The sequence below is a fragment of the Manihot esculenta genome, chromosome 8 (genome assembly GCF_001659605.2).
Source record: "Manihot esculenta cultivar AM560-2 chromosome 8, M.esculenta_v8, whole genome shotgun sequence".
Taxonomy (NCBI): Eukaryota; Viridiplantae; Streptophyta; class Magnoliopsida; order Malpighiales; family Euphorbiaceae; genus Manihot; species Manihot esculenta.
Genome location: NC_035168.2, coordinates 35,351,491 through 35,372,328, shown reverse-complemented (window position 1 = coordinate 35,372,328; position 20,838 = coordinate 35,351,491). Strand labels below are relative to the sequence as shown.

General features: G+C 35.4%; 2 protein-coding genes across 6 annotated transcripts; one reads left to right on the top strand and one right to left on the bottom strand.

Annotated features, from left to right (window-relative positions):
* Positions 1 to 334: 334 nt before the first annotated feature.
* On the top strand, positions 335 to 12,937 carry LOC110620843 (phospholipase D zeta 1). Of its 5 annotated transcripts, XM_021764761.2 has the most exons (20): positions 335 to 706; positions 873 to 974; positions 1,104 to 1,222; positions 1,330 to 1,471; positions 1,717 to 1,887; positions 2,045 to 2,218; positions 2,349 to 2,591; positions 2,680 to 2,796; positions 3,040 to 3,179; positions 3,370 to 3,519; positions 3,852 to 4,008; positions 4,095 to 4,589; positions 5,152 to 5,262; positions 5,553 to 5,699; positions 5,788 to 5,985; positions 6,245 to 6,346; positions 6,922 to 7,053; positions 7,255 to 7,320; positions 7,392 to 7,453; positions 7,564 to 8,109. In XM_021764761.2, exons 1-20 carry the CDS (start codon positions 500 to 502, stop codon positions 7,811 to 7,813), a joined length of 3,285 nt encoding a protein of 1,094 aa, XP_021620453.1. In that variant the 5' UTR covers positions 335 to 499; the 3' UTR covers positions 7,814 to 8,109. The 5 variants fall into 5 exon arrangements, with proteins under 5 accessions (XP_021620453.1, XP_043815004.1, XP_021620454.1 ...); XM_043959069.1 differs by lacking the exon at positions 5,152 to 5,262; XM_021764762.2 differs by lacking the exon at positions 6,922 to 7,053.
* LOC110620845 (probable protein phosphatase 2C 34) lies at positions 9,512 to 13,072 on the bottom strand. Its single transcript, XM_021764765.2, has 6 exons — positions 12,935 to 13,072; positions 11,290 to 11,604; positions 10,621 to 10,929; positions 10,288 to 10,405; positions 9,971 to 10,194; positions 9,512 to 9,891 (listed from the first exon to the last, which is right to left on the bottom strand). The coding sequence occupies exons 2-6, from the start codon at positions 11,530 to 11,532 to the stop codon at positions 9,679 to 9,681; spliced, it is 1,107 nt and encodes a 368-aa protein (XP_021620457.1). The 5' UTR covers positions 11,533 to 11,604; positions 12,935 to 13,072; the 3' UTR covers positions 9,512 to 9,678.
* Between the last annotated feature and the right edge of the window lie 7,766 nt (positions 13,073 to 20,838).

Genomic DNA, 20,838 nt, shown 5'->3' with positions numbered 1-20,838 from the left:
TATTTAACTTAATTTTGTTGCTAAGATTTTAAAAAATCAATTAAAGTGACTTTTAAGTGAAATACATTGAATTTTATGTATATTTGCAATGCTTAAGCTAAACCTTTTGTACCTAATAATTTTTTCTTTCCATCACAGTGGATATCATGGAATCTTCATGCAGTAGAATCCAGTGAGTGCCATGTGTGTAAAACCTAAAAGCTGGCGTCAGAAGTCCCACGTGTCACCGCCAGAAGTAAGTTTCAGGAAGATCTCATGTCACTTATGGTCATGGAATCAAAGTGTGACCTTTCTTCTATTTCCCGGTAAGAATGACTCGAAAAAACCGCTTCTTATATTGCGAACATAAACCACAGCTACCTTGCAAGTTTTTCTTTCTTCGCGTAGCAACCAAAACCAGCATAACTGTCATCCGTTTATCTTTCTCTATATAGTGACCGGAAAAGGACATGCCACCGACGGTTTCCGGTGACTGTCTCGACTTAGGAAGACTTTCTGAATGTCAGCGACGGAGCCACTCATGGCAGGCGCCTTGCCTTCTGATGCTGCATTGCTGCAGCAATCTTGTTCCTTCCGGCAGTTCCCTGAACTAGGTTGGATTTTAGATGAATTGCCTAAAGCGACGATTGTTTCTGTTTCCCGACCTGATACCGGAGATATTAGCCCCATGCTTCTCTCTTACACCATAGAATTGCAGTACAAGCAGGTACTACCTTTCTCTCTCTTTCTCTTGGTGCCGGATTATTCTTGGTAGCCTTATTGGTTACTTACCAGATTAATTAATGATTATTGCATTTGGAAACAGGAAGGTCTCTGTTTCCATTTGCTCTCTATGAACTTTACGTAATTAATGTGTTAATTTCTGTGAAAAGTTCAAGTGGCAGCTACTGAAGAAAGCATCTCAAGTTCTCTATTTACATTTTTCCTTGAAGAGACGTGCAATTATTGAGGAATTTCATGACAAACAAGAGCAGGTTTACCATCGTGCAATTACTTAAATATCCTCGTGAGAAATTCCAGTATCTGTATAGGCTGGAGCGTGATGATTTTCTAGGTCTGTTGGCATTGATTTTTTTTTTTTTAATTAATTTTGTCTTTGAAAGGTTAAGGAATGGCTTCACAGCTTAGGAATAGTAGATCATCATGTAGCAGTTGTGCAGGATGCTGATGAACCTGATGATGGTGCTGTTCCTTTGCATCAAGAAGAAAGTGTTAGAAACAGGTTGTTGCTTTTGATCTATAATCTTATGAGAGTCGTATTCTTGCAAAAGAAAATGAAGTCTATTATATACAATTGTAGTTGTTTTCAAGAAGTTGTTTCTTGTGCAGATATGTACCCTCTATAGCTGCTCTGCCAATTCTCCGTCCAGCATTAGGAGGGCAGCAGGCCATTTCAGACAGAGCAAAGGTGGCAATGCAAAATTATCTGAATCATTTCCTAGGAAACCTGGATATTGTTAATTCTAGAGAGGTGAGCAGATAAATATAAACTTATGACATGCTTTTCTCAATAGCAAAAGTTTTTAGAATTTACATCCTTTTCATATGTTGTGTTCCCCTTTTTATTGTACATGGTTAGTCATCTTCACTAGACTAGACAAGATCCAAATAAATTTAAATCCAGATTTGTTGTTAGATGTTTGCCACTTCGGCATGTTTTCTTGCTATTCCCCTTTCTGTACCTACACATTTTGACAAAATGGACTATGAATGTAGGTCTGCAAATTTCTGGAGGTATCTAAGCTCTCTTTTTCACGGGAATATGGTCCAAAGTTGAAAGAAGGTTATTTAATGGTTAAGCATCTATCAAACATCTCCAGTAATGATGCTAATATACGATGCTGTCCTTGCAGTTTGTTTGATTATTGTAATAACAATTGGCGAAAGGTAGTTATCTCTTTTAAACCTGGATCTTTTTCCCCCTTAGTTAGTATATAAGATCAAGTTCACTTGTTAAAGCAGTAACGCCATGTCTATGTGCAACATATGTTGCTTTATTTTAGCTACCTTTTGAATGTCATTTTTCCATTTCATCTTTGTGCAGGTGTGGGCTGTTTTGAAACCTGGGTTCTTGGCCTTGCTGGAAGATCCTTTCGACACCGAACTCTTAGATATTATTGTTTTTGATGTTCTACCAATCTCAAATGGGAATCGTGGGTCTCTAGTATATTTGGCTAACCAGATAAAGGAACACAATCCTTTGCGTTATTCATTTAACGTGAGTTACTTTATCTCTTTCTTGCTTTCTCTTTTAAGTCCAAGATAGCAAGTAATATATTTTATGGAATTAAGTGCTGACTTATTTTTAATTGTGATTATATTAACAACGACTTATGAAATGTGAAAAGGTTTCCTCTGGAAGCCAGAGCATAAAATTTAGAACTACAAGTAGTGGCAAAGTTAAACAATGGATTACTGCAATCAATGATGCTGGATCCAGGCCTCTAGAGGGGTGGTGTCATCCTCACCGCTTTGGTTCATTTGCTCCACCAAGGGGTTTAACTGATGATGGGAGTCAAGCACAATGGTTTGTGGATGGGCAAGCAGCTTTTGAAGCAATTGCTTTTGCAATAGAGAATGCAAAGTCAGAGGTTCAATTCTTCTCTTGCTAACAAATTTAATTTGGCATGTGTGGACAAGCATTTATTCTAATACCCAGTGATCCAAACTTATTTGCAGATATTTATTACTGGCTGGTGGCTTTGCCCCGAACTTTATCTAAGACGCCCTTTCCAATGTAATTCCATCTCTCGGCTTGATTCTTTGCTAGAAGCTAAAGCTAATCAAGGTGTTCAGGTGCATAAGCAAATATATCTATCCATTTTTCCTAGTGTACTTTGATCTGATATGGTTTTTCTGCTATTGTTTAAATTTCTACCAAGGACCTACAATTTCCATTTCATAGTTCTGCCTACATGATAAGCAGATCCAACAGCAAGACATCTTTTGCACATTATTTTCCTAGTTACTATGTTTTTGCTTTCATATTCTACTGATGAAATTTTGTTATTTTTAACTTTGTCTTATGTGTCTATGCAGATCTATATTCTTCTCTACAAGGAAGTTGCTATTGCTTTGAAAATTAACAGTTTGTACAGCAAGAATAGGCTCCTTAACCTTCATGAGAATGTAAGGGTACTGCGCTACCCTAACCATTTTTCAGCTGGTGTCTATCTATGGTATGCAGTCTGTTGATTGAATATGGTCCGCTTCATGTGCATCATGATTGAATATGGACTATGGAGTTGTAAAAAAAATATATAAATTAGAAATTTTATTTCTCCATTCATATCGAATACTTTCTTTTATTTGATTTCTTGTGTTTGGTGCTCATTGATTAATTGAGTGAGTGATGTTATGTATATACAGGTCACACCACGAAAAACTTGTAATTGTTGACTACCAGATTTGCTTTATCGGAGGATTAGATTTATGCTTTGGTCGCTATGATACTACTGAACACAGAGTTGGTGATTATCCTCCTCATATATGGCCCGGAAAGGACTATTACAATCCAAGGTGGTTTTATTTCTTTCACAAAATAATTTGAAATGGCAACTATGTATATTCCGAATTGCAAACTCAGCTCATTCTCATTCATAGGCCAATTAGGGTGCTTCTTTACATCTGTGCAAATGTATTATTTTTCTGGTCTACGAGGGGGAATTGCGTGCAGGTTAGCCTAATATGTTATGAATCTATAGTAAAAAGAAAGATGCACACAATTACTCCATTTTCAATATGCTCATAAAAAAAAAACCATTCCCATCTTATTTTGTTCTTCTGAATATTTTCAATTTGACTTTTTTCCAAAAATTTGAATTAATACTACTTGAACATTGTTTTGCTAGAGAATCTGAACCAAATTCTTGGGAGGACACGTTGAAAGATGAACTGGATCGTGGAAAATATCCTCGCATGCCATGGCATGACATCCATTGCGCTCTTTGGGGACCAGCTTGCCGTGATGTCGCTAGGCACTTTGTTCAGCGCTGGAACCATGCTAAGGTTCATCTCATGTAACCCGTCTTTTGTGCTACAACTGTATTTTCCGTCAAACGATCTAGTTTCAAAAATAGTTCACTTTCGTTTAGAGAAGCAAAGCTCCAAATGAGCAAACAATTCCACTATTAATGCCGCATCACCACATGGTCCTTCCCCATTACATGGGAAGAAGTAGAGAGATAGACATTGGAAACAAGAAGGCAGAAGAAAATGAGAAAGATATCGCAAGACAGGACTCCTTCTCCCTATCCCCATTGCAAGATGTCCCATTGCTTTTGCCTCAGGAAGCTGAGGCACTTGTTCTGCATAGTATAGACGAAACGTTAACAACCAAAGGCAAGAATGAGAATCTTCCTGATCAACCAACTGGATTTTGTGGAAGTTTCTCATTCTCGCTCCAGAAGTCAGAAGTTGAATGTTTAGTTCCTGACGCACATGTGAAAGATTCTGTTGATGCACTAGATTCTGTGGATCTTCAAAGTAATATGTCAGAGGAATGGTCAGGAACATCAGAGGAAGATGATCATGATGTTTCTGCTGGTGAATGTGGACAAGTTGGGCCACGTACTGCATGTCATTGTCAGGTTAGATACACCTTTGATGTACATTGTAATGCTTTGAAGATTTATAAGATTTGTTCATTTTAATACTGTTGTCAAGAATTACATTTATACACAGATTTAGCCATGCATGTCTCCTTGTTCATTTTCCTTTTCGGGGTTACTGCTTGCAATAGACTAACTTCTGTTTTCATCAGTAAATCCCAAGTTTAATGAAAGATTATAGTCAATTTAACGAGTGTCACACTAACGTTACGCTAATCCTTGCATTTTATACCAAATATTACATGACAATAAGGTGTATAACCATATTGAATCAAAAGATCATACAAAAATAGTGGAGAATAAATATTCAGAATGATGAGGCAGCACAAAACTTCAGTCGGTATGTAAAAGAAAACTTGTAGGACACAGACTCAATGATCATCTCCTGTATATTGCAGAAGGGAAAAATTTTCTCCTGGGAGAAGAACATTATAGCAATACATGCATAATTTATTCTTTATTTCCCCTCATACATGTAATTTTAATTTTGCATGTCAAAAGTATCATTTCTGCCCATCGTGAAGATATATGTGTTGTATAGGTCATTAGAAGTGTCAGTCAATGGTCTGCTGGAGCCAGCCAAACTGAAGAAAGCATCCACTATGCTTATTGTTCTTTCATTGAGAAGGCTCAACATTTTATCTACATAGAGGTAATTGAGTTTAGCCTTTATCTGATTAGCAGTTTAGCAAACTTATATTTCATATGAATAAATTTATGATAGACTGGATTGTTTAGTACGCTTATCCTTAAAAATCCTTAAATCAGAAAACTTTTCATTAATTATGACATCTGCCATCTGTATGCAAATGCAAATAGAATGCAAATTGATTAAGTCATTTGGCATGTAAGTTCATTTTGTCCAGTGGTGTCTTCACCAATTGCTTCACTTTTGAGTATTAGGATGCAAATATGAAGCTAATATTGGATTTGTCTTTCCAGAATCAGTTTTTCATATCAGGTCTTTGTGGAGATGATATTATTCAGAACCGTGTCCTGGATGCATTGTACAAGCGTATTTTGCAAGCACATAAAGAACAGAAGTGTTTTCGTGTCATCATTGTCCTACCACTCTTACCAGGCTTCCAGGTGCAACCATTGATCTCTTTTGTTGAGTGATAATTTGAAGCATAGGATACTTGAGACTTTCTCTTGTATTGTGGTATTTCATTGACAGGGAGGTATAGACGATGGTGGAGCAGCAACAGTTAGAGCCATAATGCATTGGCAGTATCGGACCATTTCCAGTGAAAAGACTTCAATTTTGTATCATCTCAATCAATTGCTCGGCCCCAAAGCACATGACTACATTTCATTTTATGGACTGAGGACATATGGTAGACTTTTTGAGGCTGGTCCCATTGCCACAAGCCAGGTACTGTTACATTTCTTCATACTCTTCTTTTTAACCTTGCATTACTCAAATGGTTTGTTCTAGGTGTAACCCAGAGGAATTGCTACACAACTATACAGGCACCTGACTAGAGTCACGTAATGCTATGTTTGGTAGGATGTAATGAAATGTAATATAATCAAATACTCCATTGAAAATTTACATTACATTTCACAACACCCTGCCAAATGTACCCTAAGTCCTCGATGAATATCTAGTATCTTTCTTTTTTTTCATGCAGGTGTATGTGCATAGCAAACTTATGATAGTAGATGATCGCGTTGCACTGATTGGATCATCTAATATTAATGACAGGAGTTTGCTTGGATCAAGAGACTCTGAGGTATTACTTGTATATTGTTGTCTAGCTTTTGTCTACTGAATTCAAGAAGTCAGTTCAAAATCAAAATATATTTTTATTATGACAATCGCCTACAAATAATAATAATAAAAAAATAAATTTTAATGTGATTTACCCTCTCAACATAGCTACATCAACAAGTGTGCCATCTTTCACTATATTCAATAGAATCATTCAATTACAATCCCAAAACTATCTACCATTACACCCAATTAATCCCTCACAATAAACTGCCTATAGTATATACATTAGTTGGTCCCTCATTCTCCTCTAGGAATATTCTAAAATAGCAACTGGGCGCTAGCTCCCATAGCAACTGCAAAAAATCCTTCTACTTAAAATCTATACTCCTCCATAACACAATAAATAGGGTTCTAACATATCTAGGAAATAATTCTCCATCTATTAAGTAATATTTCTCCTGCTTTAATTAGGAAAAGATCTTTTCAAATACTACTATGATTTAGAAGCATAAATACAACATTATTGACATTATAATTTCCTCGAAATCTTGACGATGGGAGAGATATAGAAGGTGACTAATATTACCGTTTCAGATTGGGGTGGTCATCGAAGATAAGGAGTTTGTTGATTCATCCATGAATGGAAACCCTTGGAAAGCTGGAAAATTTACACATAGCCTGCGGTGCTCGCTATGGGCAGAGCATCTTGGTCTTGATGCAGGAGAGGTTAGTGTAAGGATGATCTAACTGAACATTTATCCACTCCCTTATTTACACAAAGTTTCAAATCCAAGGGACCACTTTTAAGGCTTGTTTTTGAAGTAGAAACTAGTGAAACATTTTTCCCCATTATTTCCATCCAATTTGCGCTTAGCTCTTGGATATTTTTAATCAGCAAATGCTACTATACATTTCTCCTTCCTTCAGATCAATAAAATCAATGATCCTGTAGCGGAGACCACTTATAGAGATTTATGGTTGACAACTGCAAAGGTGGGAATCTTCTCTATACATCTTGATTTTGTAGCTATGGCACTCAACTAAAAATGATATCTATCTAACAGGAAAATACAAAGATCTACCAAGATGTCTTTGCTTGTCTACCAAATGATCTCATACACTCAAGGTAAACTCATAAGTCATAACATAATCGTCTGGTCTTCTTTCCTCTCAAGTCTCAATATGATGTCCTCTCACATGCATAACTAATATAGCTCATATTACTTTTGAATACAGAGGTGCCCTAAGACAAAGTGTGAACCATTGGAAGGAGAAACTTGGTCACACAACCATTGATTTAGGAATTGCTCCTGAGAAGCTAGAGTTTCATGAAAATGGAGAGACTAAGGTGGTAGACACAATGGAAAGGCTAAAATCAATAAAGGGACACCTTGTTTCCTTCCCCTTAGAGTTCATGTGTCAAGAAGATCTGAGACCAGTATTCATCGAGAGCGAGTTTTATGCATCTCCTCACGTATTTCATTAGGAGAAACTTGCTGAGCTTGGAATTATAGAGAAGCTGAAAGAGTAATGGGTAGACAGAGGGACAAGAAATGGGGAAAAGAACACTTAACAGATATTAACACGTTAACAATGTATAAAATGTGTTGGGTTAGATGATCAAATGGCCACATTGGCTTTGATATATTTTCTGTACAGGAAAATAGTTGTTGTAGAAGAAAGATAAAAGTGTATATCAATATTACATTCTTTTTTGCCTTTATTTAAGGTAGTAGTGAAGTTTCTGATTCTGAAAAAAAAAACAATGTCAAATTATTTCAATCTTGATTTCCATCCTAATTGCGGAGTTTTCAAATCCTTCTTTCTTGGTAGATATTCAAATCCTTAAAATCTAATGGTGATTTTATTTGGATTTTTCGTGATATTAATAAAAGACCAAGACATTAATTTCATACTATGAAGAATCTATAAGAGTCCCCTCCAAGTAAAGGAACCTCAAATTAGTTATTTCATTACTCATGAACAAAAGATTATGTACTCCATATTTTAGGTTCCACATGAACATGGTCAAACACCCATTAACAATCTGGACTAGAGATCATTAAATTACCTAACAAAGATTTCCAAGCTTCAAAACTGCTAAAATTGAGAATTTGGTTATGTTGTAGGTTGAGAAATTGTGCCAGTATGCCCCAACACTCCAAGAACCTCTGCTCTGCTCCGCACAATCCTATGAAAAACTTTCTAATCTGCGTCTACAAAGGCATCAAACCTTCTTCCATTTTCAGGCTAATCTCTGGAAGCTCCGCCACCTACGTTGTCACGTCCTCCATCTTCTCTCCCTCCCCAGGAAATTGAAACCCATCAGCAAATCCAATCAATGCCAACTTCTCCATCCTCTGCATCTCCTCAGCAACCCAACCAATCCTTTTTTCTCAATCTTCTTCCACTCTTCCCCAATCTTCTCTTACAGCCCAATCATGCTATGTGGCCACGAAAATTGCATCGGAATCTGAAAATGTGTTGCCAAGCCACTACTCTCTTGACAAGGCATAGCAGCAACCAAAGCCCACATCGAAAACGGCAACAGAGCTCAATGTATAACAGGCAATGCGAGTCTTGGTGGGTTCTACACCACGAGGCGCTACAAGATTGGAAGACATGGCCTGAATCTGCTTGGAGGCAGACCCATTTTTAGTGATGATGGACAATTACTCTCTTTATCATCAATTATCATCGCAGTTAACAAGTAATGCAACGCTTTTCACTCTCGTTTTTACTTGTCCATCACCCATCGACTTCTACTCCAAAGCAGAGACAGCAATTTTAGCGAATTTCTAACATTGATGCACAGAATCAATCCCACTGGACACAACATTACATATATCCAAAGCTTAATAGCTTTGTCCTGGAGCTCCGAAAGCAATGGATCCAATGGTGGCTTGCAGATTGGAGAAGGGTCGAGACCAAATAGCACAAGAAAACATCCACGTGTTTCCTCAGTTAGGAAATAGGCAGCAGAGATTCAGTGGAAGCAACCTCCTCCGCTGGAGACAACAAATCAACGAAGCCATTAGCCACATGCTTTTGAAAAAGCTCTAGGTCCTCCAGCTCTTGGTTCTGTCGGCTGCTGATACGTCCAAGAAATGAGGGATATTGATCTGTTGCAGGCATTTCTCATTTGAACCCAATAATATATGATGATGAAGAAAGAGAAAAAGATAGATAAGAAGAAGAGCCCATTTCTCCCCCTTGTCAAGGACTGGACAGGTTCTTCTATTACCAAATTTGTGCCCAAAATTTAGTGGCTTTCTATTGCATACTTACATATAAATGCTAAATCTACTAATTCATTGTAATAAAATATAAGAAATTGTCATTTTCTGATCACTATTTTGGTGTACTAACAAGAGGAACTTCCTCATTTTGAGGAGAAGAGTTGAAGAAAAGGCAAATAGCCGATATATCATCCATTGCTATTCCCTTCCTCTTTCGTTTCCATGCATGTGCTGCTGATTCAACCAGTCTTTTAGCTGCCTTTGCCCTGTCTGGCGTTGAAGATACAATTTCCACCGCTTCTTGATTAGATATCACATCCCATACCTACAATTATAACAAAAGCAATTTCAAGTTTCAATCTTTTTTCTCAGAAATTATTAAGAATGCTCTGTTATACACATACCCCATCTGTTGCTAGCACCACAAATTGGTCTTTGCTGGTTATGTGCCTTTGGGTCACTTCAGGCACAGAAATAAGGCCAAAATCTTTTATGCAGTAATCCCCAAAGGCTCTTGACATTGCTAGTCCAGGTGACTCTTCATCTGGCAACCAAATTCTATGCACCATTGGCTCGTCATCCAAACAGAACACTCGTCCCTTGCATTGAAGTATTCGTTCAGACTCCTCTGCCAAATTAATAAATAAAAAAAAAATGATCATCTAGATGATACAAATATTGTGTTCTCTTGATTTTAGGAAAGAGGAAGAAGGGAACTAACGAGGCAAATTGGGCTTGAAATCAGTAGTAAGCTGAACTGATACCAAGTCTCCATCATCTGAGGTGGTAGCCAGTACAGCACGAGAGTCGCCAACATTTGCTAAAAAAATGTCTTCTCCCTATGCAAAATAGAAACTAGTATGTTATTACTAACTATGCATCCATGTCAACCATGACCTAACTTCAACAGAGATCATAAACAAGAGAATATCAAGTCGTGTACAAGAATAATTGATTATCTGGGGCAAATTGAAAAAGTAACAAATTGAAAAAGTAGAATTTGTAGCTTTGCACATTCAAAGATCGGCAAGAGTTTTTTAGCAACTTCTGTTACCTGTCTGACAATTGTCAAGGCAGTTGTTCCACTATGACATGTATCAATCTTACGGTGCTGCCCCAGCTCCTGATCAACAGCAGCACAAGTCTTTATATAGGAATGCTTCCATATATTAAATCTTTGATGCTTTTTATCTGATTCCAAGTCAATATCAGGATCAACTGAAGTTTCACCAAGTGTCTCCTGCCAATTACACAGTAAACATGACGGCATCCATTCTCGGACTTTCTTCGCCACAAAATGGCCCCAGGGACCATGTCCATCAAAAATCCCACAAAACATCATGTCTTCTTGGCATCCAAATCCCTACTTCCACAGAAACATAAACAACATCATTCACCAAAAAGATGCATTTCAATGGCATTTAGCATTAGTTACTCGTCATCTATTTTTTATTGTTCAACACTTTGACAACATAAAAAAACCAAAAGCTCTGCCCTTCCTCTCCATCGATCCAAGGGACGGAAGGACAAAGGCCTTTGGTGTTCAGTAGACACTATGTAACTTTATTGCACTGGGAGTATATTATGGACCTCCCTTTTAGGTGGATTACCTCGGAGAAAGAATAGAAAACATGGAACTTCAATTACAAATTGGTGTAATAGCTCCTATGACTAAACAAACTTGAACATGAATGATCAATAGCTGCTAATGTTTTATTCTTACCTCCCATACAATGAAGGTGTCCTGGTTCACTCCTTTCTCACCTCTCTTTGAGAAAACTGAGGCAAAATTCTTTGAACCATCAAGATTTATAAAGCCGGAAGATCGCAATATCAAGTCATTCTTCTTTGCTTCTTTTGCCATTGCTTCTGCAGCTTCCCTTCCATCACCATTACCAGTATTCTTCCCTTTTCTTATTGAAAAGGACCTCGCTAGCCCATTGAACATAGAGGATAGATGCCCCATTGCAATGCTTGAAGTTCAATGTCCAAAGGAAACCAGAATTTATAGTCTCCTACCTTGTTGCAGATTCAAAACCTAAAGATTTAAAGAAAAATATGCACATAAACATGGTGCAAGAATGACTAGAAAAGGAAAACAAATTCTAAAATATTCTCAACATAGGAAGCCAAGTTGCAGTTTTTTGATTCAAAAAAATATTTTGCTAAGAACCAGAACGGTGGTTAAAGTACATTGAATTGAAACAATGGGCTGAAATAAAAGATGTGATCTGACTCAGAAAACCAAGAATCCTACAATTTAATAACAGTAAAAACCAAAAACTGTAAATCTGTAAGACATCACAGAGAATATTCAATCTGACATGGAATTCCAATAATGCATCCAGAATTTTGCAGAAGAGCCAAGAGCAAAAGAACAATAAACAAAATATAAAGATCCCCTGCCTATAGGTTTTAGACTTTGCTGGCAGGCGACTTTCTTTACTATTATTGTTTGGTTTCTAAGAAAATGTGACTGAAAGGGTAAAATTTGAATTTCCTCTTATAAAAACCATTGGCTTTCATAGGAAAGATTTAAGAAAGTACCGACTGAAACATACCTACTACCACTAATGGGCTGGGTTGTGTTTGAGATTGTCAATCTACAGCAAGCAAAACCTAAAGGGGAAGGTATTCAGATTTTTTTGCCCCCCTCAATCTTTTCTTATATCTACTTATCAAGCAAACAGAGGTTGACCCTTTTGTTCGTTTGCCGAGAAAATTAAGGAAAATAGGGGGAAATTAAAAGGCAGGATAAGAGACTAAACTTCAATCATATACTTTTCCAGTAAATCTTAAAATAGTTAAGAAACTTGAATTCTGCTGAGTAATAAATTAGTATAGCTAGCTTAATTATTAAAAAATAAAGGGGGAGAATTCTCTATCCTGCTATATTTTCACTTGAAATTCATCCACATATTTTCTCAGGAAGTAAACCAGACTTATGCTTCTGCCACTTCAGCAAAGGTATGACTTCTATGAATATCTTATTATATTGTTTGAAGATCATAGATGATTAAAAAAAAATGCCACAAGCATAACCCAAAAAAAAAAAACCAGTTATTTTCATGAAATATATTTCGACATGATTGAAGCTTATTATTCAAAATTCTTTCTTTCTAATATTTTCCCAGAAACCAAACAAACCCAGATGAAATCTTGACCACAAATAAATAAATAAAAAGTAAAATAAAAGCAGCTTTTCAGCTGCTTAGCTTTCAATGTTCCACAAACTAAAGAAATAAAGGGCAAAATAATAATAATAAAAAAGAAAACTCTCTCTTCTTTTTTCTTCGTTGATTTTGCCAGAGACTAAAAATACATTCATCCGTAATTAAAATGAAAACAAGTGAAGAAGGATGAAAGACCTTGAGGCAAAAGAAAAACAGACAAAGTTCAGAGAGCAGGAATCTGAGGAAATTGCTGGAAAGATGACGCCATCTGCCGGAATATGATGGAAGAAGAAGAAGAAGAAGAGCTGAGAAATCGAGAGAGAGAATATGCAGATAAATCACAGTCCATAGGAAGAGAGAAGTAAAGAAGTTTCTCTCTTTCTGTTTTGTTGGGTTGTCTGATTTTATTTTTTCCTCTTGTTAAACTCTTTGTATGCGGAGAAGATAGCAAGAGAAAACTTTTAAAAAAAAATTAATTAAAAGAAATTATTAAGTCCATAATTTATTTATTTGTTGATTCTGATTTTAAAAAATATATATTAATTAATTTTTCAGTTAATTTTTATTATTAAATATTTTTTTAATATTTATAATTAAAAAAATTTATTAATCTCTTAATTTTATAAAAAAAATTATAAATTAATTATTTTGACATTTTAAACTTTTTTTAATATTTAAAATCTAAAATTAATATAAATAGTAATTAATAAAATTTTTTAAATTTAAAATTAAAATGAAAATTAAAAAAATATATCATGTAGTTTGATCAATTTTTTATTTCGAAATATATAATTTATTTTAAAATCTATAATTTAATTTTATATTAAAATAACATTTTATAATATGATTTCTATTAATATAGAATTTAAAAATTATGATTATTTGTAAAGCAATACAATATTATATATATTATTTAAATATAAAATTAAATTACATACTCTAAATTAAATTATAAATTTTAAAATAAAAAATTAATAAAATTATAATATATTTTTTATAAAATATTATTTATATTTTTTCTTAAAAAGTATATGATATATATGTGTACTATTTTATTAATAATTATAATATTTATTAAAAATGATGACATTTAAAACATTGTTGTATTTAAAATAAAAATAATATTGAAAATACCGATATAGATATGGTAAAATCTCATCCGGTCTGAAATTAGCTGCTTGACCATCTCCGAATCTCTTGGGATGCCAGCACTTCGGGCGACCCACAAGCCTCTGCTCGTATTTCAAATACACAGCAATGAAGTAATATATTAATATTTTTTTTTATTATACAATTCAATATCCAAGATTCCCTAATTTTTTTATTATACAGACTTATATAATATTTGATAATGTTTGAATTTTCTATTTTTAAAATAAAATAAAATTTAAAAAAAAAAAACTAGTTCAAAACTCATTAAATTTCACTTAAGTAAATCGGTCTCAGATTGTAGATTTCAATCTAGTAACACAAAGCAGACTGAACAAATCGCACGTACGGATCCATTCGAAGAAAGTCTCGTCTAGTAACATAATAAAAGGTAAGAAAATAGATTAAGTCATCTCGTAATTTTATCCACATATACATTGGAAGAAATTAAATGGTTGTATGATGTAGTGAGAGTTTTACACATTTTTATGTACGGATTTGAATGATAAAAATACTGTAGGAGAAAAGCGCTTAGATGTCACTGGCGGATAGAAAAAAAAAAGAAATAAAAATGAAAAAAACATATTTTTTCTCCATTCAAACTTACATATTTTATAGATTTAAGAATATAAATATTGATGATTTGAGATCCATAAAATAGGGTTTTACAAGAGTTCTGTAAATTTAGAAAAAAACTTAAGTTTAGAGAAGGGCAATCCTCCTTTTATCTTTTTTTTTTTTTTTCTGTCTGCTAGTGACGTATAACAAACTGTCTATCATAGGGCCACCTGTCCCTGTCATGTTGATTCGGACGTACGAGAATATCATATTCCTACTATATACGTAACGGTCTTTGATTCTCCACGGACACGCATGCTGATGGACCCACCAGACGGATGGGTCGGTCTCCTTCTAGATTCCAAGCCAGGTCAGAAGATAAGATTAAAATTGAGTTCAAAAAGAATCTGTTTGATGAGCCGTAAGGGCTGGGCCTGGTTGAAAAACTTAGATGGAGTCCGGTTTCAAGGCTGAGTGGGCCGGACGAGGTTCATACGGGAGACTTGAGGGCCTCCAGATAATGGGCTATTGTCATGGAACTGACCCAGACCGGAATGAAGAAATTCAGCGGTCATCAAATATTATATATATATAATTAATAAATAAAAGTAAAATATAATCACCCGTACGTAGATTATATATTATGCATGAATAAGAGAAGTCAGTAGTTTGAGATATTTTTGGATTGTTAATGATCTAAACAAGTTTGAACCTAACACACGGCTTCATAACCAGCCAATGGCTTCTTTTTTAGACCCAACAACACCCAATATACTTTTCAATTCTTTAAACCATCATCACTAATTTGTTTTTATGTGAAAATAATTATAAAATTAAAAAAAAATAAAATTATTGAGATGGTGATTATTTGTAATTATTTTAGTAGTTTTTTTTTTAAAAATCAAGATTTTAGCGGATCCTTCATCATTTGCATTTTATGAAGGATAATATTAAAAATAGAAACCAACACCCTTATATCAGAAAATAAAATAATAAATTATTTAATATTTGAAGAAAAAAAAAAGAATTATTATGCTGATCATATAATTGCGCTGTTAGGAATAAGATTGAATATTTAATTAAAATTTATATTTTTTAATTGCAACAAATTCGTTGTCCACGTTAATATTAAATTTTTAGGCGAAAATGAGAAAATCTTTTTTTCTCATTTTCCAAATTTTAATTATTGATTTATTATATCATAAAATTTTTGGGGGTAAAATCGTTAGCTGAAATCTGAATTGGGGAGCGGTCAGGATCAGGTGGGCCCACGCCCACCTCTAACATGGTGAGGTGATTGACTTTGTTATGATCAACGGCATTGGCTAAGACTTATTGAGTCCGGACGTGGGACACCGTGTTATAGTGGCCCCCATTCTGAGGATGGCCAGTAAAATTAATTCCCCTCGTGAGAATACATTTGAACGTTAGCCATGTTGGTCGGTAACCCACTTAATCAATATCTTGCGTGTTTTTGGACCGACAAATTAATTCTAAGATAATTAAATTTTATACATATAATATTAATATTTTAATTTTATAAATAATTTATATTCAATAAAAATTCAAAAATTTATCTATTGATATTACAAATTAACATTCGTATCTTAATTTTTTTAGTTTTATTAAAAACTTACTTTTTTTTTTTTTTTTTTGAAAATGTCGTCCGAAATTTTAAGCCTTGTAGATAATCCAATTGCTAGCTAAGCTAATCATTGGGCACGGGTTTGTGGTTACAACTTATGCGTCGGTGCAAAGGCAAGAATTGACTGCATTGGACCCACATATCAGGTAGGGACCGGCCCGCCTAATTTTGTGGCAAATAAAAAGGTGCCACGTAGAAAAGAACAACCACATGTGGGACGGTGCACGGGACAACGACGTCTAAGCTTTGGAAGAACGCGGGGCTGTCCTGTCTTCTCTTTCTGTGGGTAGGTGTGGACTGACAAAGTCTCGCAACTTTTGATCCATTATTATTATCGTCATTATGTGCTTGAATTTAACTTTTTTTCTTTTTTAAATTAGGACGATCATGAGAAATCTAGGGTTTGATTTTGATTGGACCATACAATCCAATAACGATTGGGTCAAGATCATGGTGCTTACAGATTACTATGTCCAATAGAGTTTGAAAATTTTGCTTGTGATAATAATATTTCCAAACACTAAATCCAGTGAAAGGAAGTTAAGAAATTATTTAGGTAAGTTGTATTTTTATAAAATTTATTAATTAATATATTATTTAATATTTTAAAAAATTTTATTAATTAGCTACTTTTTTAATTTTAATCATTAATTATTGTAAAAAATTATAAAGTATTCTCTAAATATTAATTAATATATATTTTTATAAAATTTATAGATTAATTAATAAATTTTTTCATATTACATAAAATAAACAATAAAATATTTTATAACTAAAACTAAGAAAATTTTATTAATAAATTTTTTGAAATATTAAAAATATTTTAATATATACAAATCGATGAATTTTTTACCGAATAATAAATTTTCTCAAATTTAATTGCATCAAATCACTATGTCTTCACTCCCATTTCCAAATTGCAAATTATGGAGTACAAGTGAGAGCCAATACAATCAATATTTCTCGGACTCTAAAAGTAAAATGAAACTAGTATTCTAATTATTAATTTATTTTTATTTTTATTTTATTATTTTAAATTAATTATTGTGGGTTTATTTAATTTAAAATAAAATCAAATTAACCGAAGAAAATCTCTTTTTAATCCTTACAATAATAAATTATGGTGTTCTTTTATGGATTTTGTAGTTGATATGGTAGTGAAAAAGAAATCATAACTAAGAATAATCAAGCTCTTTAATTGAGTTCAATTAAATTTTCTGCATATTTTCATTTAGTTCGATTTATAAAATTTTATCGTTCAATTTTATTTATTTTATTTGATTGGAACCGAACTGATCATCCCTTCTAAATATTTTTTTATAAATTGAAAGGGATATATAAGTTTAATTAGTAGCTTTCTTTTTAATATTTTTAATTATATTTATATGCACATGTCGAATTTTATTTATGAGATGGAAATGTTTTTGTATGTTTTTAAGATAATATTTGAGATCATATAGTGTAACAGTATGTTTAGTAGACTGACTAAAGTCGACTTAAATTCTAGTGTCGATAGCGGTGTAAAATAAACTTACTTTCTCGACTTAAAACAAAGAGATGATGGGTGCAGATTTTCTCCAAATTTAAAAATATATATTATTTATTTCTTATATTATACGAAAACTCATTAGTTAATATCGATTTAGAAAACTATACTAAAATATCCTGATATTTTAAAATGTCAATTAATTAGTTACTCCTTTAATTTTAATAGTTAATTATTATAAAAAAAATTATAATTTATTTTAAGAAATCGCCGACTTTCGATACAAGTTTCCCTCTGTGATTCTTTTGTGACTCGATACACTTATCTTCCTTAAACCTAACTGTAACAGCCCGGAAACCGGTACCCTCTTTGTAACGGCCCAAACTGCTCGGCACTAGGATCCAGATCGGCTTAAGGCCGCCGGGACCCGTAGTAAGCCTGCTATGAACTCTGTGTACCTGTTAAAATCCCATACATGATCCGACTGGACTATTACTTTTTAAAACTTTTCTTTACAACTACCAGACTTAACCTTTAAAACACTGTACTATAGGTCCAATCATATGAACCAAATGCTCAGACCTACTAATCTGAACTAGCCCTCAGGGCTATCTGTAATAAACCAGTGATACTTTACCAAGTAACCTCCATGCACTATGCTCTGAAACATAGAACCCACCCTGTAGGGTCAGCATATCATAAGTTAACTTGGCTACCATAGAGTCACAGGAATCAAACCTGGTCTTCTCTATTGGCCTTTCTATGGATCACAGGAATCAAACCTGGTCTTTCCTCTGCACTGGTCTTTTGGGTCAAGGGAATTAAACCCTGTCTTCCCTCACAGTTATACTTCACTGGGTTTTTGAACCACAACATCTATTAAGCCTGGTTGACTCATTTCTCATCAAGAAACTTAAAACAGGATACATGCATATACTCAAGGGATCAACATACACTACTATAGGCAAAAGCACATTCTTAGCTCATAAGCACACTGACTTATTACATCACTTGCCAAATCTTTCTTTATATTTACATCATGTCCACACTATGCTATTACACATGCAATACTGCAATCGACACTCTGCTGCTTCTCACTTCCCAGCTACTCTGTACCTGCAACACTGGGGTTAGGGGAAAGGGATGAGCTACTAAAGCCCAGTGAGTAGAAACACTGAAAAACAGTTCATTCATACGCATTTATTATGAAAATGTATCACAACTCAAGCATCTCAATATATCTTGGATTAGACATGACCCCAAAACTCCCTCGACGGGCTATTGAAGTCGCCTTGGTCCAATCCCCACTAAGGTAGACATGACCCCAAAAATACCCTCTGTCAACACTGACCTGACACAATGACAGGAGCCGAAGCTTAGGCTATTGGAGTCGCCTGGGTCCACCTAATCTCTGATCACATAATATGCAATGCAACAACTTCGTGATTCTAATGCAAATCACCCTAATATAAATCATAGCATCCATGATGCATGAACTATGCTCATACAGTCTGTGTCTGTAGTAAAAAGAAGATTAAGTTTCGTTCTACTCACCTCTGCTCCTCTGGCAGAACTGTACTGACTCTGAACCCTCTAACACTGATGACCTCCTCGATCTCTCGGGTCCAATCCTAAATCAAATGGACTCGAATGAGGTGTCAAACATACTCAGAATCACTCTTAAACAATCCCCTATAAACCCCTCTGAACCTCTGAAAACCATCACATAAAGCATGCAAAAGAAGGCTGGGCAGGACACGTTCGGCGGCAGGTTCGGCGGCCGAATGTCCTGAACAGAGCCGAAACTCACATACTTTCGGCGGCCGAATCTCCTCTTTCGGCGGCCGAACCCTTTCGGGGGCAATGTTTCGGGGGCCACTATACACTCCAGAGACGAAAGTCCCTGTCCTTCGGCGGCACCTTCGGCGGCCGAATCCCCCTAACAGAGCCGAAAGTCTAATCCTTCGGGGCAGGTAGGCAGCCGAAACCACCTCCTCATCACGTTCGGCGGCCGAACCCTCTTTCGGCGGCCGAAGCTGGGTTCTCCAGTTAGGCAGAACCTCGCTCTCCTCATACTCAACTTCCCCCAAAACTCACTCAACATGCATCTCAACACACATATCAAGCATATACTCAAAGATATGCACAAAGGGGTCCAAAACTACCTAAACACCCCAACAAACAACACCCATAACACATAAACATACTCATGCATAAAAACCCTCAAAAACCTCCTTGTACACCTCACCATGGAACTCTACCCTTTCCCTCCATAAAACTTGCTTAAAACATCATAAAACATAAGGATCAACACATACCTCTTGAAGAACAAAGGCTGGTGTGATCCCAAACTTGAAGATATGGAGATCCAAGCTCCAAACGTCTCCAAGCTCCACCTCCTTGCTCCAAGCTCACCACTCTTGAATTCAAGGAGAAAACTCATGAAAACCTTGAAAGATTTGAAGAGAAACCATGAAATCAACCCAAGGAAAGCATGAACTCACCTTAGCCCAAAAGAGAGAGAAACCTCCTCTTTTTCCAGAGCAAGGAGCCCTTTATAGGTGGTCAACCGCCCCTCTTTCGGCAGCCTAACCTGCATGCGAAACCATGCAACGTTCGGCGGCCTAACTTGGCGTTTCGGAAGCCGAACCTATAGCACTTTCGGCGGCCGAACATTACCTTCGGCGGCCGAACCTGCATTTTGCCTCCTTAGTCTTTTCTCTTCAAAACTCATATCCTTTCTAACATAAAACCATTAAACCACTTAAAACCATCTTAAAACCTTTGTTTTACCCTTAGGGAAGGCTCCGACAACTTCGAATTCCACCGGACGGTAAGAATTCCGATGTCTGAGAAAGCAGGGTATTACAATCTACCCCCCTTACAAAAACATTCGTCCCCGAATGTTCTTGCTCTAAAACATGCATACATAAAAGAGACTCGGTATTACTGGAGTGAAAACTCTCGGTCTTCCTAGCACAGTAAACACAACTGAGCTAAGCAGGTGAGATCTCCGGAGATCTCCCCCTCTCTAGGAGACACCTCCAGTACTACCACAACGTCTCTTACACAGCAACAGCTTTCGCTGCACACGCTGATCCTTGCCCTTCTCTCTTCATCTGTACTAAACTAGCTGCTCCTCTTCTGACTTCTCACGACTACCTATTACTAACTTGAACTCACTACAGGTAGTACCCGGATCTCAGATCTATCTAGGAAACACGACCAGCTCCTGCTAGCTGATCCAATAGATCATCAATC

Coding starts and splice junctions, on each gene's coding strand:
- LOC110620845 (XM_021764765.2), bottom strand. CDS start 11,532: ATGGGGCATCTATCCTCTATGTTCAATGGGCTAGCGAGGTCCTTTTCA. Junction 10,930..11,289: donor ACACCTTCATTGTATGGGAG/GTAAGAATAAAA, acceptor CTGTGGAAGTAG/GGATTTGGATGCCAAGAAGA. Junction 10,406..10,620: donor CCTTGACAATTGTCAGACAG/GTAACAGAAGTT, acceptor TATTTTGCATAG/GGAGAAGACATTTTTTTAGC.
- LOC110620843 (XM_021764761.2), top strand. CDS start 500: ATGTCAGCGACGGAGCCACTCATGGCAGGCGCCTTGCCTTCTGATGCT. Junction 707..872: donor TAGAATTGCAGTACAAGCAG/GTACTACCTTTC, acceptor TTCTGTGAAAAG/TTCAAGTGGCAGCTACTGAA. Junction 2,797..3,039: donor AAGCTAATCAAGGTGTTCAG/GTGCATAAGCAA, acceptor GTGTCTATGCAG/ATCTATATTCTTCTCTACAA.